General features: G+C 43.3%; 1 protein-coding gene across 13 annotated transcripts in view; it reads left to right on the forward strand.

Moving 5' to 3' along the window:
* Positions 1-18,411, forward strand: part of APBB2 (amyloid beta precursor protein binding family B member 2) — a 341,418-nt gene that overhangs the window by 311,348 nt on the left and 11,659 nt on the right. For all 13 annotated transcript variants that reach the window (XM_074951507.1, XM_074951505.1, XM_074951508.1 and 10 more), the window contains 2 exons: positions 8,492-8,606; positions 17,942-18,029. In XM_074951507.1, coding sequence (XP_074807608.1) covers positions 8,492-8,606; positions 17,942-18,029 — 203 coding nt within the window. The remainder of the gene's footprint in view (positions 1-8,491; positions 8,607-17,941; positions 18,030-18,411) is intronic.

The following is an 18,411-nucleotide window of genomic DNA, read 5'->3' on the forward strand; positions in this document are numbered from 1 at the left end:
TATGCGGAGGCGCAGCCAGACGGCTCTGCACGTTGCCCCATCTGCAGGCGCCAAGCCTGCAGCTCCCATTGACTGTTTCCTGGCCAATGGGAGCTGCCAGGGCAGCGCTTGGGACGGGGCCAGTGTGTGGAGCCTCCTGCCTGCCCCTGTGAGTAGGAGCTGACGGAGGGGGCCATGCCGCTGCTTCTGGGAGCCATGTGGCGTGGAGGCTAGGAGGCTAGGCTGCCAGCCCCACTGCTCGCCACTGCCAACTGGACAGTCAATGGACGCTGACCGGAGCCGCCAGAATCCCTTTTCAATCAGGTGTTCCAGTCGAAAACCGAACACCTGGTCACCCTACTCTCAGCTTGCATGATCATGTTAAGGTGGATAAGCATTCTGTACTGGATTACAATTAGAAAACTGTAGGAAGGTGCAGGTGCACAACAGAATGTGGTTGTTGGCCTGATGGATCTAAGATACACAAATCAAAATTCATTTGAAAACTGAAAAATTAAAGACACTACTGTACGAAAAAGGATTACACATATTCTAATGCACAAAGTGAAAAAATTGCATATCTTGGCACAGAAAAATATCGAATCTCTGACTGATTTATTTTTTTTACAATCATGCAAATTTTAGAATCCAGCTCAGATGGAAAGAATTATAGGACGTGTTTTGGAGTTGGGTGGTTTGGTGGTGGTGTGTTTTGGGTTTTTTTGCTTGGTATGGTTTGTTTTTTTCCAGGAGAGGGAGGTTGTCTCACCCAATAGCAGCCTCAGCTAATGGATAACATGAAGATGAAAAATCCCTTAGCAAACCATGCAAGGACTCTGATTTTGATGCTGATATGGATATTATTTCATTGTTGGAGAGTGTTTGTTTTGGCTTTTTGCTTTAAAATTGTTGTTATACAGAGTTCTCCACATCCTTGCAAGCGCCTCGGCATTGGCCTAATACAAAGCCCACTGAAGTGAATAAAAACACTTCCACTGACTTCAGTAGGTCTTGGATCAGGCCCTGTGTCCCGAAAGAGACTACATGTGGTTATAGTTTTCAATTCTGTAAAGACAGTAAGTAGTTTACCTCTTAATAGCATCTTAATCCTGATTTGAAATCCCTACCTCTGTAAAGGGACAGTGCTGGCAAAATACTGTTTAAAATGTTAATCCAGAACTTCAGACCTTTTTTCATATTCTGAACCATATTTTACCAAAGAGTTTTGCTTGTGGATCACCTCCCCTCCCATTTGAATATCCATGTGACAACTACAGCAATTGCTGACATGGAAAAGTTATACCAGAGGCATGGTTTTTTCAGTGTTTTATTTTTCTCTTTTTCTCTTATCTCATTGCCCTTCCCATCTGTTCTGTTCCTCTCTCCTTTTGCTCACCTACATATGGTTCCCAGCCACTTGGTCCTCTGTTCCCCCAGACTTTCTTTCTGTAATGATGGATGTCAATTCTAACTCCATTAGTAGTTTCAGTCCCTGTGGTTGCTCTTGACTCCTCGCTTCTCCCCTTTCTCTTACATCTATGTGACCACTGCTGCAGCCCTCACATTCTCTATTCGAGGTGCTGGCTGGTGGTCACGTGGTGCTGGCTCTCCTTGTTTCCAGCAGTTTTTAGTAGTTTCCAGGTAGATCCTGGCAATGAAGAACCTGGAGGTTTGTAGAAGCTGGTAAGGAGAAGGAGAGCAAGCCCCATATTGCTAGCCAACTCCCTGCAGTCCACAAGCATGGACCAGCACTGGTACATGGACCACACTTGAGGAAAGTTAGACATTGGCCATCATTTTTCTTGATTAATTCAAATTGTTTTCTTACTCAGCCCAGAAGAGGTACTTTCCTGTGTCAAGGATTATTTGTAAAATATAAATCTATAAATACAGTGGAAATCAAAATTACACTGATGCAAGAAAATATTTCTATTTGTTTTTAATCAGTGTGTTTTATCAGTGTGTTGATAAAATTCGACCTTTGCTTATTTCAGACTTAAATGTTAGTTTATTTTTACCAAAGAAAGTAGCTAATACATATCTACATTGTTCAAAAGGTAAAACTTTAGATTAGAAAGGTAGTACGATATGTGCCATGCTTTCATGGTGAGATTAACTGGGATGTCTCCCAGGGCTTTAGTCTAATATCGACTGCTATTCAAACAGGGTAGCGTTAGCATAAATTCCGTTTAGCGTAATCACATTCACCTAATGTTTAGTGGTTAAGTGATGCTTAACTGCGTGTTAAATAGGCAAGCTCCAGTCAATTAATAGAGAACTTTACTGAAATAAAGATGAAGTATTCCTTTTTATTGACCCATTTTTATTGAGTACCATTTTTTTTAAAAAGAAAAAAGTTCTCTTCCCTTAATAATAAGCAACAGGGCATCCTAATCAAGAGGATTCTACTGTATTTTCAACTCTACAGCAGAGCCAAGCTACAATCTTACGCGCACGGAAAAATTCTCATCCATTTTTCTGGTCAGTCTGTTTTATGGCTTCTGTTTGAAATAACGATTCAATCCCAGTTCATATGTACTGTAAATTCCCATTAGATGGCGCATAGGATACATGCACAAATTATGGAAGTTTTCATTGCAGGCTAAGGGAAGTATTCATTTTTACAGCAAACCGCAGAATAACTGGCATCATCCTAGAAACCATTCTGTCGGGATCCAGTTACGTTTTTGAATACTGTGTTCTCCTGCTGAGATGCTTCTCCATTGTAGGCCCAAGCCCAAAAAAGTAAAGGGCTTATGAAAGTTGTTGTGACCTCCAAGATTTTTCTACACTGAAATAGGGAACTGTTCCTGTCCCACTGACATTAATGGCAAAACTCCTTTTGATTTCAGTAGGAGCAGGAGCAGGAACTCTAGCCTGCAAACACTTCTGCACATGCTTAGCTTTCTGCATGTGAGTATCCTAGTGGGATAGACTTTGATGGGGTTAGGTATGATCAATGTCAAGCTGACCGCCCCTTGGGTACTCCAATCTATCTTGTCACCTAGGCAAGCTTGGCTTTGTGACAGATGGTCCCTTATACCAAAAATCACAATAATATTCAGGTTACTCCCTGTCCCAAAGGGACCAGTCACTTACCCCAGGTCAGTTGTACCTTAGATCTCACACGAAAGAAAATGCTTGTAACCAATCCTATAATAAACGATCTAAAGATTTATTAACTAGGAAAAGAAAATAAGAATTATTTACAAGGTTAAAGCAGGTAAACATTGCATACGCCCAAATGAGTTAGTCTTAAGTTTCAAAAAGTAATGAAAGCTTCTATAATAAGCAAGGGCTATAAGTCCTTTAGAGCTAACCCAGGGCAAGCACTGGGGATCTTTTGCTTATGCTTAGTTCTCTCACAGTCCAAGCAGCATAAAAAATACAATTCCTCCTTGTTAGGGCTTTTTATTCCTTTCCCCCTTCTGCATAAAGTTGCAAATTCAGCTCTTGGGAGGAATTCAGTTGAAAGTCTCCTCTTCATGGGGAATGTGGGGAAGGGAGCAATGCACAAAGCCTTTTGTCTTCTGATGGCTCATCTGGTGTTGATGGGCCTTATTGTGTTGGGCAAGAGATAAACACCTCCTGTTGGAAACTAGTATTTCACACTTGTTAATGCATCTGTCCTGTCTGGTGACTTAGAGTTAAAGAGCAAACACTTAAATATTACCTTATAACGTGGGATGTAGGTATTATCAGTCAGATTAATGCATGCAACAAATTGCAAGCATTTCATAAAGTCTAGATGCATTTTTATAACTCTGATATCTGTTTTAACAACACTAACACATAGGTGAACCAGACTGATTCCAGCTATGTATTTGTCAGTGTTCAGTTGAAACCTAGGGGCCTTGGCATGAGCTGGCTTGTAGCTTCTGCACTTCCACATTCTGGGAGGTGACAACTCCAGTGACTTGTCCAGAAGTCAATACATCTTGCTCAGAAGGCAGTATTCTCTTTTCTGCCCAATCATTTGCATGCAAGATTTCAATTGTTATACCTTTTCCATAGATTAATTTACCATTGGTAATTCTGGAAGGGTATGAACTGGAGCCTTCATATCCTTGATAATTTTTCTACAAAAGAGAGAGGAGGGGTTTTGTTTGTTTCCTTGAAATACAGAATAGTTTGAACCCTAGCTACGTGAGAGTCAAGTTGGATTCTTAGCAACCTGGGTGTCTTCTGGGAGCAGGCCAGTATTGCAGAATTGTGTACTGTGCTGTAGGACTGTGCTCATGGATGTTGCTTAAGACATTTAGTTGACTTGATGAATTATTGAAGTTGACCTATAGTCTGTGCCTTGTCAGATGGGAAGATGATAGTTTGATTGATGATTTGGAAGCCGATGGTGTTTTCAGATTTCTGCGTGATACAATAACTCTGGTTTTGAAGAAAGAGAGGGAAGGGGTTTTATTGATGAGATATCCTCCCCATCCTGACAGGTATGCAGACATAGCCCTGATCTTGCAAAGGCTTATGCATATACCTATCTTTACAGATGTGAGTAGTCCTGTTGTAAACAATAGGACTATTCAGGTGCTTTAAATTAAGCACATGTGGAAGCATTTGCTGGGTTTGGGCCCAATTCCCTGAAACATCATAATGCAGGCTTTTTTTGGCTCCTCACAAGTTGAAATTGATCAAATATTTACTAAATAATTTTTGCTGCTGATTGTCATTAACTGTGTATATTTAGTTCAGCCTTGTTATGAATACATGGTATTACATACAAAAATTTCTGTTAAATTACCATTATTTAGGTTGCAAAGTCAAGCACTGGGAAGTTAGAACATGCCAAATTTACAGTTGCCTGTGCCACCCTAAATCATCTTTCTTGTGCACCCGGCCTGTGCATTGAATGAGGCAGGGGTCCTGTGGGAAAAATAGTATATCATTCTGTAATCAAAATCACAGTACATACAAGGAGCATGGCATGCATGGGCAACCATAATTCTGGCATTTCCTAACTATTGAGAATGTTGCAAGCAAAATAAGGTTCTGTTAATGTAGTTTTTTGTATGTCATTGCCTAGGAGTTTTTCAAGGACAAAGGTGAAAACAAATTATGTTATGTGCAACTGTAATAATCCTCCCCTTCATACATCATCCACTGGGCTTGAACTCTGAGCCTTAAACCCTACAGCACAGATTACTACAACCTGAGGTAGAGAGCTAACCACATTAGCTGGCTACAGGAGAGTAGAGTGTTATCCTAGAATATGGGGATGGGATGCTGTTGCTCTGTGCTGGGTCCAGGAGAGGAGGAGGAGGGGAGTCTAGCCTGGCCTCTCTTCCTCCTGCCAGAGAGAAAGAGAGACAGAAATACTGGGATCATGTGCCAGGTTGGGAAGTGGAAAAGAGATTTTGGGGGAAGTTTAGCTTGGCGCTCTCTCACATTGCCCTGCCACCCCTAGCCACAGCTTCTGGCAGCTCCCAGACATTCCCAGTAGAATGTCTGCTGTTGCCTTGGCAGAAACATAGGCCACTCTCTTTAAAATGTTCAGTGATTTTTGGCAGGCTGACAGAATTTTGTGGCGTGGGGGGGAATAGTGATTTTCAACACTTTTCAACTCTATTAAATCCAAATGGAATGACATGGGACAAAGAAAAGGCACATCTGTAGTGTATGGGGTTTTCCTTGCAGGATATCATATGTCTGCTGCAAACAATGGCGGTATTAATGCTTATGAAAGAAAAGTCACAATACTCCTTTATAGTGGAAAGTGTTAGACAACACTTTTCTGAGGTGTTTCCCACTTAAACCATAACCACCCTCCTTTCTTTGGTCTTTATAGCATTGGTTTTGTCTATCTTATGCTGTTATAATAGTTTAGTCTGTTTTGAACAGTGCAGTGCCCTGCGCATGCCCCTAAAAAAAGGGATGCTTTCTAAATACCTTTTATTATTATTTAATGGGGGGAGGAGGGTTATCTCTTTAAGGTTTTAAATCTTTGCAATTCAGCATGAAAACTCAAGTAATTTCTCAACAGGGCTAGATTAAATATGGCTGCAGAGGCTTTTGTGTAATATGCTCCAAAAAATTAGCTTGTTAGTTGAGGTACATTGTCTGATGTGGTTCAGTAAAGCAAAGCACAATAGTTTAGAATGGTGTTGATGTGCCAGGATATTGCCACAGCTGATCAAGCGGAGTGCAAGAATTTCTAGTGCTGTTTTATAATCATGGATTTCACAGCATGCTTTCAAAACCCTGATTGGATTTGCTTTAATGGCTTTGTCTCATCTTAGATAGTGCCTTTTTATTTATAAGAAAATAAGTGATAACTGACTAACTTCACTCATAGCAGAAGGCACTACCCAGATCTGTTCTGTATTTTAGAATACGTGTGCTAGTCCTTGAAGTTAATACTTGGCCCTGATTCTGCAAACTGCTCCACATGGGTGGACCCTGAACCTGTGCAGACCTCTGCTGACTTCCACTGGGCTTTGCTTAGGTGCTGTGACCTGCTCGTGCAAAGCAGTTTGCAGAACCAGGGTCTTATTTATGTATACAACTCAGTGAAAACATAGGGTGCTCTTCCAAGGATAAGCTTGTTAAGAGGCCTCATACATCACTACTTTACAAGACATCAAAGGAATAGTATTGATTGAAGTAAATACTCAGTAAATAGTAAAGCCATGGAATGGTAAAGTAGATGGCTTTCAGTAGTATTTTAAATTCATATAAACACAGATTTTAGCCTTTAAATTAGCACTCCATTAGAGTAGGCCCTAATCCTGCAATGAGCTGCACACAGGGATCCATTCTCTTTGCAGTGTTGGGGGCATAGTCATTACCAGTGATCTCGGGGAGGAGGGAAGAGGAAGGTAGACTGAGTGTTTCTAATCAGAAACTCTACGATAGAGTTATGGTTTAAATCCATATCTATTCATTTAAAACAGCTTTGCTAGAATGTTGCCGTTATAACAAGATACAAAATATCTGGAATTGTAGGTAAAAAAACAAAAATGCTTGAAAGGTGGGACATTAGAAGGTTGTAGTTTTAAAAAACACTCCAAAGTTTCAGAAAGTCTAGAAATACATACTTACTGTTCCAGTACCAACCAGAGCTAATAAAGCTGTTTGGGTGGCTGGGGGACCCTAAATGCTTACAAACGTGGTGCCTACAAACCCTTCAGGGCTGGACCAGCAAGCTTGATTAATGTGCAGGCCCCCTCACGAGATAAAATTCATGATGGTTTTATGTAACAGTTCATTTTTTCCATAGCTAATAATTTTTCAGAGATAGCATAGTTAAATATACCCCTTTCCCTCAGTTCACCTTGAGGCCTGATGAATGCAACCTATTTGGAGGTTTTAGTCCAGTTTTACTTTTGAGATGCCGGGTCAGAAGGGAGCTTCACTAATTTACATCAGCTAAAGATTTGGCCCACTGTGTGCACTAGCAAAAAAGGATTAGACTTTCCCATATGGGGCTCCTTGTCATCAGCCTCCCTCTGAGGGGAAAGGCATTGAAGAGTGTCTTCATACTGATCGAATGATTGGGGGTCAGCTTGCCATGTCTTGTCTAATTCTAGTCAGCCAGTCTGCTGGGGGTGGAGAAATTTGCAGTTGGCAGGGACTGTTGACTAAGTGGCAAAGGTTAGTGACTGTGTGCTGAGGGGGCAGCACATTATGAGAAAAAAAAAAACAAAGGTGGGTGGAAGGCTGCAGAAAAAGGTAGTTGAAGGTTTGCCTGGATTGTGTCTGCTGCCCTTTCAATCCTGCTACTGTATGGTCTGCCTACACTGCAGGGCCAGCTGCGCCTCAGAGTTCCCATCTGTAAGGTGGGTAAACAGAAATGCCTACCTCCCAGGATGGTTGTGAGGCTGAATTAGAACTTCAGCACTCTGACAGCCAATGCTATACTGTGTGAGTGCTTAGTATTAGGCAAACAATCTTTTTGTTACAGGGCATTTACTTTAAAGTTATTTAACATTTGAAAAAGTAGTAAGATCAGAAATTTAGGTCAATTAATGTGAGTGAAGCTCAGCAGGCACACATCTCCCTTATGCAAACATATTTCTAATTACTGTCTGCATATTTTAAGCATTCTCTAATTCTTTGAAATACAGCTTTATTCAGGTAGTTTGCTGGTTGCTTGTCTTATTTTCTATTATTTTAGAATCTGAATATGAATCTTTGCAGAAAAGCACACTATTTTCCCTCTTCTTTAGCTGTCTTTATTCTTTAAGTATTTAATAAAATGTTCTTTTAAATTTCCCTCTGCATTTACAATTGCAGTTGGGTTTATGGGTTATAAACGCAATGAGTTTTCAGTGTTCTAACGTTGTAATGAGCTCTTTAGAGAGTAAGCATCAGAGACTGGTAATGTGTTCCATGGATATGCAGTGGTGTCAAGTTAGTGCCGATTTGCTGAGGTAGCTGTTTTGGCTGAGCCACTGATTTTGTTCTCTGACAACTCAGACATATGCTTCTTAAATTAAAGCCAAACTTGCTATTTTTTAAGATGCTGCTATTTCTAATGTGTTAATTCATTTTGTCTGCACAGAGACTTTGCTTATGTAGCAAGAGACAAAGACACAAGAATTTTGAAATGTCACGTGTTTCGATGTGATACGCCTGCGAAAGCCATCGCAACAAGTCTGCACGAAATCTGTTCTAAGGCAAGTGGATTATAACAACTCATTCATTAACCTCGTGAATGGTTCTTAGAACTGGTACTATAATTAGCACTCTAATTTGTGGCCTTATGCTGTTAGTCTGTGGCGCTAACAGTGAGAAATGGTGTAGCTCTAAGAGTTTGTAAAGGAAGGGGCTTGAGTGGCATCAATATACTATGGGAAGATGAACATTTAGATTTGAAGACCACAGTATCTGTTATAGATTTGACCAATGTGTGTATAGCTTAAAGACTTTTTTATCTAATAAATGGGAAGTATGAGGGTTGTCAGTGGGACAATTATAATTAAGGTTGCCAGGTATCCAGTTTTCAACCAGGATGCCTGGTCGAAAAGGGACCGTGGTGGCTCCCGCTGACCAGGTGGCTAAAAGTCTGGTCGGCGGCGCAGTGGGACTAAGGCAGGCTCCCTGCCTCCGTGTGGCTCCCAGAAGCGGCCGGCATGTCCCTGCAGCCCCTACGCATAGGGGCGGCCACGGGGACTCTGCACCCTACCCCCACCCCGAGCGCCCTTCCACAGCTCCCATCGGCCACGGTTCCTGGCCAATGGGAGCTGCGGGAGTGGCGCCTGTGGGCTCAGGCAGTGCACAGAACCCCACAGCCCCTCTGCCTAGGAGCCGGACATGCCAGCTGCTTCCGGGAGCTGCCTGAGGTAAGTGCTGCCTGGCCAGAGCCCGCACACCGAACCCCCTCCCACACTCCAACCCCATGCCAGGTCAGAACCCCCTCCCACACCCAAACTCCCTCCCAGAGCTCAGACCCCCTTCTGACCCAGCTGTGAGCCCCCTCAGGCACCCCAAACCCTTCATCCCCGGCCCCAGCTGGAGCCCACACCCCCTCTCATACCCCAATCCTCTGCCCCAGCCCTGAGCCCCTCCTGCACTCCAAACCCCCTCATCCTCGGCCCCCCCCCAGAGTCCACACCTCCTCCCGCACCCCAGCCCAAAAGTGAAAGTGAGTGAGGGTGGGGGAGAGTGAGTGACAGAGGGAGAGGGGATGGAGTGAGCAGGGGTGGGGCCTTGGAGAAGGTGCGGGGAAAGGGGTGGGGCCTAAGGGAAGGGGGCAGGGCAAGGCTGTTCAGTTTTGTGCGTTTACAAAGTTGGCAACTCTAGACTTGTAATAAACATTATTGGAAACAAATTGGAATGGTGAATAATGTTATGGCTAAATAAAACAGACCTTTTTAGAAGTAATGGTATTCTTCTGGCAGCCAATGCATGAAAAATCTGTTAGTGACACCATCAACTTAAAAAATTTTTTTTCTGAAATTTTTGTACCTACTTTTGTTTCAAGTAATACATGAGATTCCTGTAACTGAAAGAGATTAGAGATAGACATTTCTTTATCGTCAGTTGGTTTACATTGTGAGTTTGACAAATTCTCTGTTCCCCTGAATGGTCAATTAATCAGTGCCCTCTGTTTGTGTTGGTCTTTCCTTCAGTAGTAAAGCCTTTTACAAAATAGGAAAATCTGACTGAAGATCTGTAAAAATTGGCAGGGGAACTGAAGCAGGTGTAGTACCTGAGACTATTTTTAACTCTGATTGAAACTCCACTAGTTTTCAAGTTGATCATGTCCCTTAAAAAAAACTTCTTTGATTTGTTTTTTCTTCCGTTTAAAATGTGACTATTTAAAGGGATGCTTCCAAAATAAAACACACATTTAGTTGCCTATCTTACTAACAGTACCTGGGGTTATTAAAACTTTAAGTTTTAAAATCCAGGTTACATTTTGTGTCTGGAAGTATGCTTGTGTTTGCTTTGTACATTTTTCTCAGTTTGGAGTATGAAAATCAATGACGTTTGTTTCCTTTTTCTTTATGGTCAATTTAACTGTCTGATTTTTTTTATTTTCATATTTATTTATTTTGAGTTTTGCAGTCTTTGAGTTGCAAACACTGCAAGCATAGTAGACAAATTGGCAGCTTGATTGATTGGTTATGGAACTGGGTGCTGTTATAACTATAGAAGCTAAAATAGAGGTACGCTTAATGATTAGCATAGGTAAGGTACTGTAAACCACATTCTTCTATTTGCCCCACTGCAAAATACAAAAGCATCCAAATGAAGCTGGAAGTTAACAAACTAAAATCTGCTAAAAGGAATTATTTTTAACACGATGATAAAATTGTCTTCTGGCAGTGAGTTCCATGGGCTTATGTAAAAGGCTTAAAAGAGAGCTTAGTAGGATTAAAAAAGAATTAGACATTTCTATATGAAAAATTAGAACATCCACAGTTACGTTATGTGGGGTTAGGATGGAATTTTCCCCCAGGTCAGATTGACAGTGACCTTGGGGATTTTTCGCCTTCCTCTGGGTGCTTCCTCTCGCCTTCCTCACATCATTGTGGCCTGTGATATACAGGAGGTCAGACTAGATGATCTAGAGGTCTGTTCTGGCCTTTAGCTCTATGACTCCATATAACTTTAAACTTAAGGTTAGGGGTAATACACCTTGCCCTGAGCAGTGGCAGAAGTAGGTCATGGAACTGTACGAAACCTGGCAGTTCTGGCTGGGGTGGGTGCTTGAGGAGCTGCTGGGGAGTAGGTAGCTCCTCGGCTCTGGTGGGCAGGGAGCTGTTCAAGTAGCTGGAGGCTTAGTGCTAGGGCAAACCTGGTGCAGCTGGGTACAGCAAGGATGGGCTAAGAGAGGCTGGAACTGGTAATGGGCCCCTCATCTTGGTTGCTGATCCCCCCACTTTCTCCTCCAGCCATCACCTCTCCTTGTTTCTAGCTGCATCAGAGAGAGCAGAGAAAAAGTTGTCCGGCTGCATTCTCTAGCAGCTGAAAGGTGCAACTTCAGGTCAATGCCTGCTGCATTTCTGCAGCTGGTCTGTAGCAATGACGACAGAGTTGCCAGTTGTGTGAGATGCATGACTAACTTTATGAGGGAAGTGTTCATTTTTAATTTTTTTTAATTCTGCTAACTCAGGTCTTGTCTACCCGGGGCAGTTAGTTCACACTGAGTTGATGCACCCTAAGTGTTGTGTAATACATAAACTGTACTAATAGCATACACACAAGACAGCTGTGCCGTCTTTCAGTTCACATCGTTGTGTACACATGGTGGGGGCCTGGTGCATACTAAGCGCGTGACATTCTCAGAGAGTATCCTGTCGTCCCTTGCTTCGCTGATGGACTGTGCATTCTTGGATTTTTCTCCCTGCAGGTTGTAGGATGCATAGCGGAAACCAGTGGAATTCTGGGATTTCAAAAAATCCCATGATTCCACTCTCTGTCCCATGCTTACTCTCTCTCTGGGTGGGCTAGTGCCATTCTCAAATTGCTGTTGGTGAGCACAGCCCTAAGAATGCTCTGTGCTTCTATGCTGGGCACAGAGGCTGTGTGAGCTTTATTTGAGCTCTCGGAGATGGGGGCTTTGGTTTTGGATTTTGCCTGCTGCACCCCCAAGCAGATGATGAGCTTGCAGCTGCAGGTCTTCATGCGGCAGTGGCGGAAGGAGGACAAGATGAGGAAGACAAAGACAAACCTGGCAACTGCTACTACAGGAGGTCTTCCTGGAGCAGCTTCTCACAGTGCAGCCCTTTTTCTCGGCTCAGGAGGCCAGCATCAGTTGGTGGAGAGGATGGTTCTGCAGACCTGGGATGACCAGGATGGCAAAGGCAACTTTCTTTGACATCTACGCTGAACTAGCCACGGAGCTGCAGCAGGAGAGCACCACCGTGCGTTGCCCCATAGCTGTTGAGAAACGGGTTGCCGTTGCATTTAGAAGTTGGCCATCCCCTAACGTTTTCTGGTCCATAGCCAACCAATTCAGCATAGGGAGATCGACTGTTGGGACCATCGTCAAGCAGGTTGTACTGACAGCACTCATTCCCCTTGGTAACAATGGCTGTGCACACAGGGGGTTCCCAAACTCTATTGGGACAATTGAGGGGACCGTCTCCCTAATGTTTGCCAGGACTCAGAGTTTATAAACAGCTGCATATTTTCAGGCCTGACATTCAAAGTAAGAGGAACACTAGGCATCCCTGACAGCATTGCCCGGGCCATTCCTTTCTATTCCTTAGTGATGACCTTTATCAGCTGTACATCGAGGTGTTATCCTGGGGGTCAGGGTTGGGGGGGGGGGATGGATTGTGAGCATTGCTGTTTGTCTTATGGGTGGTTTTCCTGTGTACCATGCACTGCAGATTCTTTATGAGTGAATTTTAATGGTTTGTATTATTAAACAACCAGAAATAAACCTGTAATTAAAACAACAAGACACAGCTTTTGAAGTGACACAGTGCAGTGGAGGGCAGCAGACAACAATATGGGGTGGTCCAGTTCACAGACGAGTATATGTCTTGCCTCTGCCTCTTCTTGTTTGGCTGCCTTCCAGCGTTGAGTGGCTCAAAGGTTTCAGGGGTGTTAGGTGGCTCAAAAGAGCTGGGCTCCCAGGGCAGTTTCTCTCACAGCGTGAGCTTGGGCCAGGGAGGGGAATGGCATCTGAGAGCATGGCTACTGAGATATGGCAGGGAACATACATAGGTGTTCCCAGTACCCTGTATTGTCCAGGGGTTGCAGAATATGGCTGGGTCTTTGCTGAGGGCACTGCATTGTATATGTGCCTGCTAGCAGCAAAGCATTCTGCTTCTATATTGCCTCCAGGAGTTGCCTCTGCATGTTCCCGTCTTTCTCTGCAATGTCTCTGGCTACTGCAATGCTCTCTCTGGGTAGCATCCTCTCTTTCCCTCTCCAACCTCAAATACAACCCCCAGGGCTCCATATTTTTTCAGTTTTGAGGGGGAGTCTGCTATGTAGTCTGTGAACATTGTCTCCTGAGTTCTTCGTTTCTTCCCCCTCAAGTTAGGCAGTCACTCAGCTGTTGATAAAGGCTCTGTCCTTGAGGATCTGGCCACTGCAGGTATCGTGGCTGGGAGAGGAGGGGGAGAAAAACCCAAGCAGTTATTGTTCATGTTCCAGAGAGGCAATTAAAGCATGTTTTCAACATTTACGTCTGTTTTCCCCTCTCTGAGATTCTTCCCAGTCTTAGGGGGACTTCAGAGATGGTATGTGCATGGAAGCTAAATTGGGATTTTTGCAGCTGGACTTTGGAGGCTGGGGATGGAGTCGGGGGGAGGTTGGGAATTATGTTCCTGGTCTGTCTTTGCAATCTAGGCCATGTCTTGAATGTTGGCACAGGCTGAGAATTATGTTCCCAGTCAGTCTTTGCCTCAAACTTGTAAGACAACTCTGTGAAGCTGGTGAACTAAATCTGGGCATCCACTCTTTAGCAGTTCGGATGAAATATTATCAGGACTAGGTGCTTTATCATTTCGTAACTGTTTGATGGCAAGTATCTCTTCCTCTAATGTGGTAGGTCTGTTTTCAGATCAGTTCTCTTTTTAGATTAAGTTGTAGTCTACATTTTGGGTGGGAATCTCCTCATTAATTTGCAAAAATGTTCACACTCACACACGCATCGATATCCTGCCAGTATTTTCCATTTTTGTCCTTAAGTGGCAGAAGCCGCAAGAATGAGCATCCAGTTATGACCTCCAGTGTCTCAAATACACATTTCTGGTCATGTCTTTCAGAGGTATCGTCTACACACTGCACCATGCTAATCCACCACTGTTCCACTCGTTCAGAAGATTGGAAAAGGAGCTGTATCATCCCTTTTTTTCAAAAAAAGGAGAGTGTTCAGCCTGCTCAAATTATAGGGGAATAATGCTGTCAGTCCCAGGGAAGGGGTTTAGGATCATTCTACTGAACTGGCTGAAATACCGTATCATTCCAAAAAGAAGAGGCAAGCAGTGAGATTTCTGTACCGGTCAACCTACCATCCAGACTGTATGTGCTCTGTCGAATGTATTGGAAAATGACACGAGCAACAAAAAGAAGTTAACGTCACATTTGTAGATTTTGCAGCCGCTTTTGACACAGTGCATCCATCAGCACTGTGGCTACTGCTATGCCAGTATAGGATGCCTAAGGACTTAGTGTGGCAGGTGGAGGAACTGTACCACGGTACATTTAGTGGTATGAGGGTCAATGGTTATATTATAGACTGATTTGGGGTAGATTCAAGGATACGCCAGGGATGCGTTCTCTTATCTACATTATTTAATGTTCTGATAGACTATCCAATGTCAAAGCTGACTGAGGCCAAAGCAGGAGTTGTGAAATTTTAAAGATTCATCTTCAGAGGATCTCGAGAATGTGGATGATATTGCCTTACTTGGCGAGCCTACTGATCAACTACAACTGATCCTGGAAGAGCTGTGAAAAACTGCAGAATCTATGAAACTTAGGATCAGTGGTGATAAAACCAAAGTTATGCATGCCTCCTGTAAAATGGGAATGCATAACTTGATGATGCTTCATGTAAATGGCAATGATATAGAATGGGTGAATCGTTTTATCTGTTGCGGTAGTCATTTGACGGCAGGAAGTTCTATCACCGAAACTGTCACATGTTGGCTCAGTCTTGCATCAGTGACATTTCAGTGTCTTCTAAAGGCCCCTGGGCCGCAGGATGTCTGTGTGACAGCTAAGATATGAGTGTTCAACACAGTAGTGATGACAATGCCGTTAGGGTAGAAACGTGGCCATTAAAAAGTGTTGAGGAGAGGAAACTAAACAGTTCTCAGTATCAAAAGTTCCAGCATATTCTTCATGCCCATTGGTTTGATTTTTGTCACAAACTAGGAGATACTTACATGATCCTGGCAAGTTGCAGTCCTGCACCAGTTGACAAGAGGATGGCAATGGTGGGGTCATGTACAACTTCCAGAAGAAGGTACACTTTTACAGAAGGTTTATGGAGCTAAGATTGAAGGAAGTAGAACATGAGGCCAACCATGAAGGGGGTTGGAAGATGCAACTTTGAGGGATTTAAGAAGTCTAAATTGTCCCATACTGACTCTTGCTGAAGGAAGAAGACTTGCAAGAGACTGTTCAAGCTGGAAGTCCATTCTTTGTGCCACCACAGCTACATCATAGCCATGAGAATCTGCTGCTGCCACTCGCTTTGCAGTTTAGACTATGCCTTGAAGACTATGGGGTGTTGGGAATTATGTTCCTGGTTTGGCTTTGCAGGTGCTTCTGTGGTGTTGGAGGGTTAGTGGGTGGGTATCTGGGAGTGAGCTGGATACTAATCCCTTCTTCATCCCCTTTAAGCTGTCCTGACTCTCAGTAATATTACACTGAGGTAAGTGACTAGGAAACAGAAAATGGCCTTATTCAAAAAAGCAAAGGGCAGACCAGCGAGCTATGCTGTGAAGTTATTCACCAAGATGGTCTCCTCTGAAGTGCTGTAGGAGTGGAAGGGAATTGTGAGCTATATTGCGGGCAGTTCCCATACAGCTACCCCACAGGGAGCCAGGAGCCTCAAGGCAAATGTCAGGAGGAAAACAGGTAGATGTATAGGTGCCCTCTACACCATGGGCTTGTGAACAGTTGATGGTTTGGGCTTTACCACGAGACAGAAGCTGGTTGCCCTGTCAGACCAGCCACCATTTTGAGAATGTGTATGTGGGGGGCGGAGGCCAAATGAAGGGGGACAGAAAGGACTGAAGGATGTGGGAACTGGAAATCAGAAAGGCTTCTAGCTCACATCCACACAAAGTGGGGCACTGGAACAGAAGTTAGCACAGCAGTATAGTGTAATAATAAATTGTAAAGGTCAATACTTACATGCCAAGGTTCCTTTGATAGGATCTGCCTCCTCAGACCCGGGCTGGTTTGTGGCTGGGAATCAAGTTGGCTTCCAACATGGCCACCCTCAGAGTCCTGAGTCCTGAAGAGATCCTGACTTTCTAGGGAGAGCTCTTCACTGCGCTGTTTGTGTTCTTCCTCCAATGACTCTTGTCGCTCATCCTCAGTAGGAGGTGGGAGAAGGGGGTACAGCTGTGCACAGGATCCACAACCTTCTTGGGTTTATAGCAGTGTAATTGTTTAATATCCTGTCCAGCTCCTCAAAAAATAGATAGCTTATATTTCCACAGCCAGGCTCTTCTTACATCTTGGGTTGTTGTGTACAGTCTCCTGAGCTGTTTGCTCTTTATCTGGTACTAGTTGGTGTCCTTGTGGACAAGTGGCTAGCAATGTCCACCAACACGTCTTTATTCTGGTGGCTGGCCCCAAGAGCTTGCTGTCCTGCTGCTTTTCCCCAGATGGCAGTGAGATCTAGGGTCTCAGCATGGCACCAAGCCGCTTTTAGAGGCACGTTGTAGAGGCTGCTGGAGTAATATTGCTGTAACACCAATATATTGGACTCCAGGAGTAAATGGTCTGATCCTGCCAGATGAGGGATATGTTGTCTTGTGAATTTGACTCCAGAGCAGTGGGAGGGGACGCAGGTAAACAGGTCGATCATACATGTCTGCAAAGCAGTGTGGGATAGCAGTTGGAGAACTGCCAAAGTAGTGTGAAGCAGCATTGTGTGTATACTAACAATAGACCGTGTTAGCTAAGTTTGCATCCAACTTGAAAGAAGACTCCAGAGTTTGCGATAAATGTGGAGTTAGTGCGCTCGAAGGAACGATGTTGCTTGTGCACAGGCATTTGTAGGCCAAACAGCCTGAGTTAGTGTGGATTTAAACCCCCGGTGTAGACAATCCCTCAATGATCGTTATGGCTCTGAGTCAGCTAAGCAATTAAGTACGTTCTTACATACCACTGGATGGACTTGTTCTGCTGAATCAGGGCCTTATTCCTAAGCTAACAAACTCTCATCAACAGCTCTCATTTTATTCAGCCCAGAATATGAATATTGCCTCATAAACAGAAAGCAACCTCAAGTATAATAGTCACAAACCAAGGGAGCCACTGTGAGAGCCATGATCTTAGAGCAGGTGTTTCTGCCTCCAGGTCCTGTGCTCAGACCACTAGACCTCTCTGTAAAGTTTAATTAAAATGGCAGTTTGTTTATTACTAAGACATAAACAAAATGTAGTTGTACATCACACTCCAACACAGCCAGGGTCACAGCGGTAACTTTTCTCAGGAGGGTAAATGTAAATAGGTAGATCAGAAATGTGCATGGAATGACAAGTGCCTCTTCCCTTTTTATTTGCATAGATTTATTTATACTTCTTTCTATCTCATTCCTCACTGCAGGTTTTGAATGTTTAAACTGCTAATTTTCACTTCATGTATCTTTCATATTCGTTTGTAGCTCTACGTCCCGCAAAGAGAGAACTGTAAATAAACCGAAAGAAAATTAATTTTAGTATCTCTTTTGGTCCTTTGGACTCTGACTGATTGCAGACTTCCCAGATTAGGGGTGTAATGAGAGTAGTAAATGTATACTTGGAGTTGCTACTGTACTATATCTTGGGGAAAAATGCTTTTTTATCGCCATCTTCTCCAGATTATGGCTGAACGGAAGAATGCTAAAGCTGTGGCTTGCAGCTCTTTACAGGAACGGACAAATGTCACCCTGGATGTTCCCCTGCAAGGTACTGTATGCCAGAATTAACTTTATATTATGGTCCAGTTTTAGATACAGTCCCTTAATGTTGTACTGAACAAAAATTGAGCTGAAAGGAAGTCTAACAGTGTCTTTTAGATAGTGTATCTGATGATGTCACAGCAAAATACTTTTATTAGTAATGTTGACAGTAGTGCAGTTCTGCTCAGTTATGGCAACTTGTTTATTTCCTCTGGTTTCTTTCAAAATATGTAAATTTCACAGCTCAGTAGTGGAAATGATATGCCAGATCTGCATAAAAACAAAATATATTCCAATTAATCAATGGGTTCAGAGGAGTTATAGCAGATCCAAACTCTTCCTGGATTTCAGCATCTATGTGAGCTTCAAAGGCTGATGAGCAAGCAAAT

This window comes from Natator depressus, chromosome 4, assembly GCF_965152275.1.
Source record: "Natator depressus isolate rNatDep1 chromosome 4, rNatDep2.hap1, whole genome shotgun sequence".
In the NCBI taxonomy this organism is placed as follows: Eukaryota; Metazoa; Chordata; order Testudines; family Cheloniidae; genus Natator; species Natator depressus.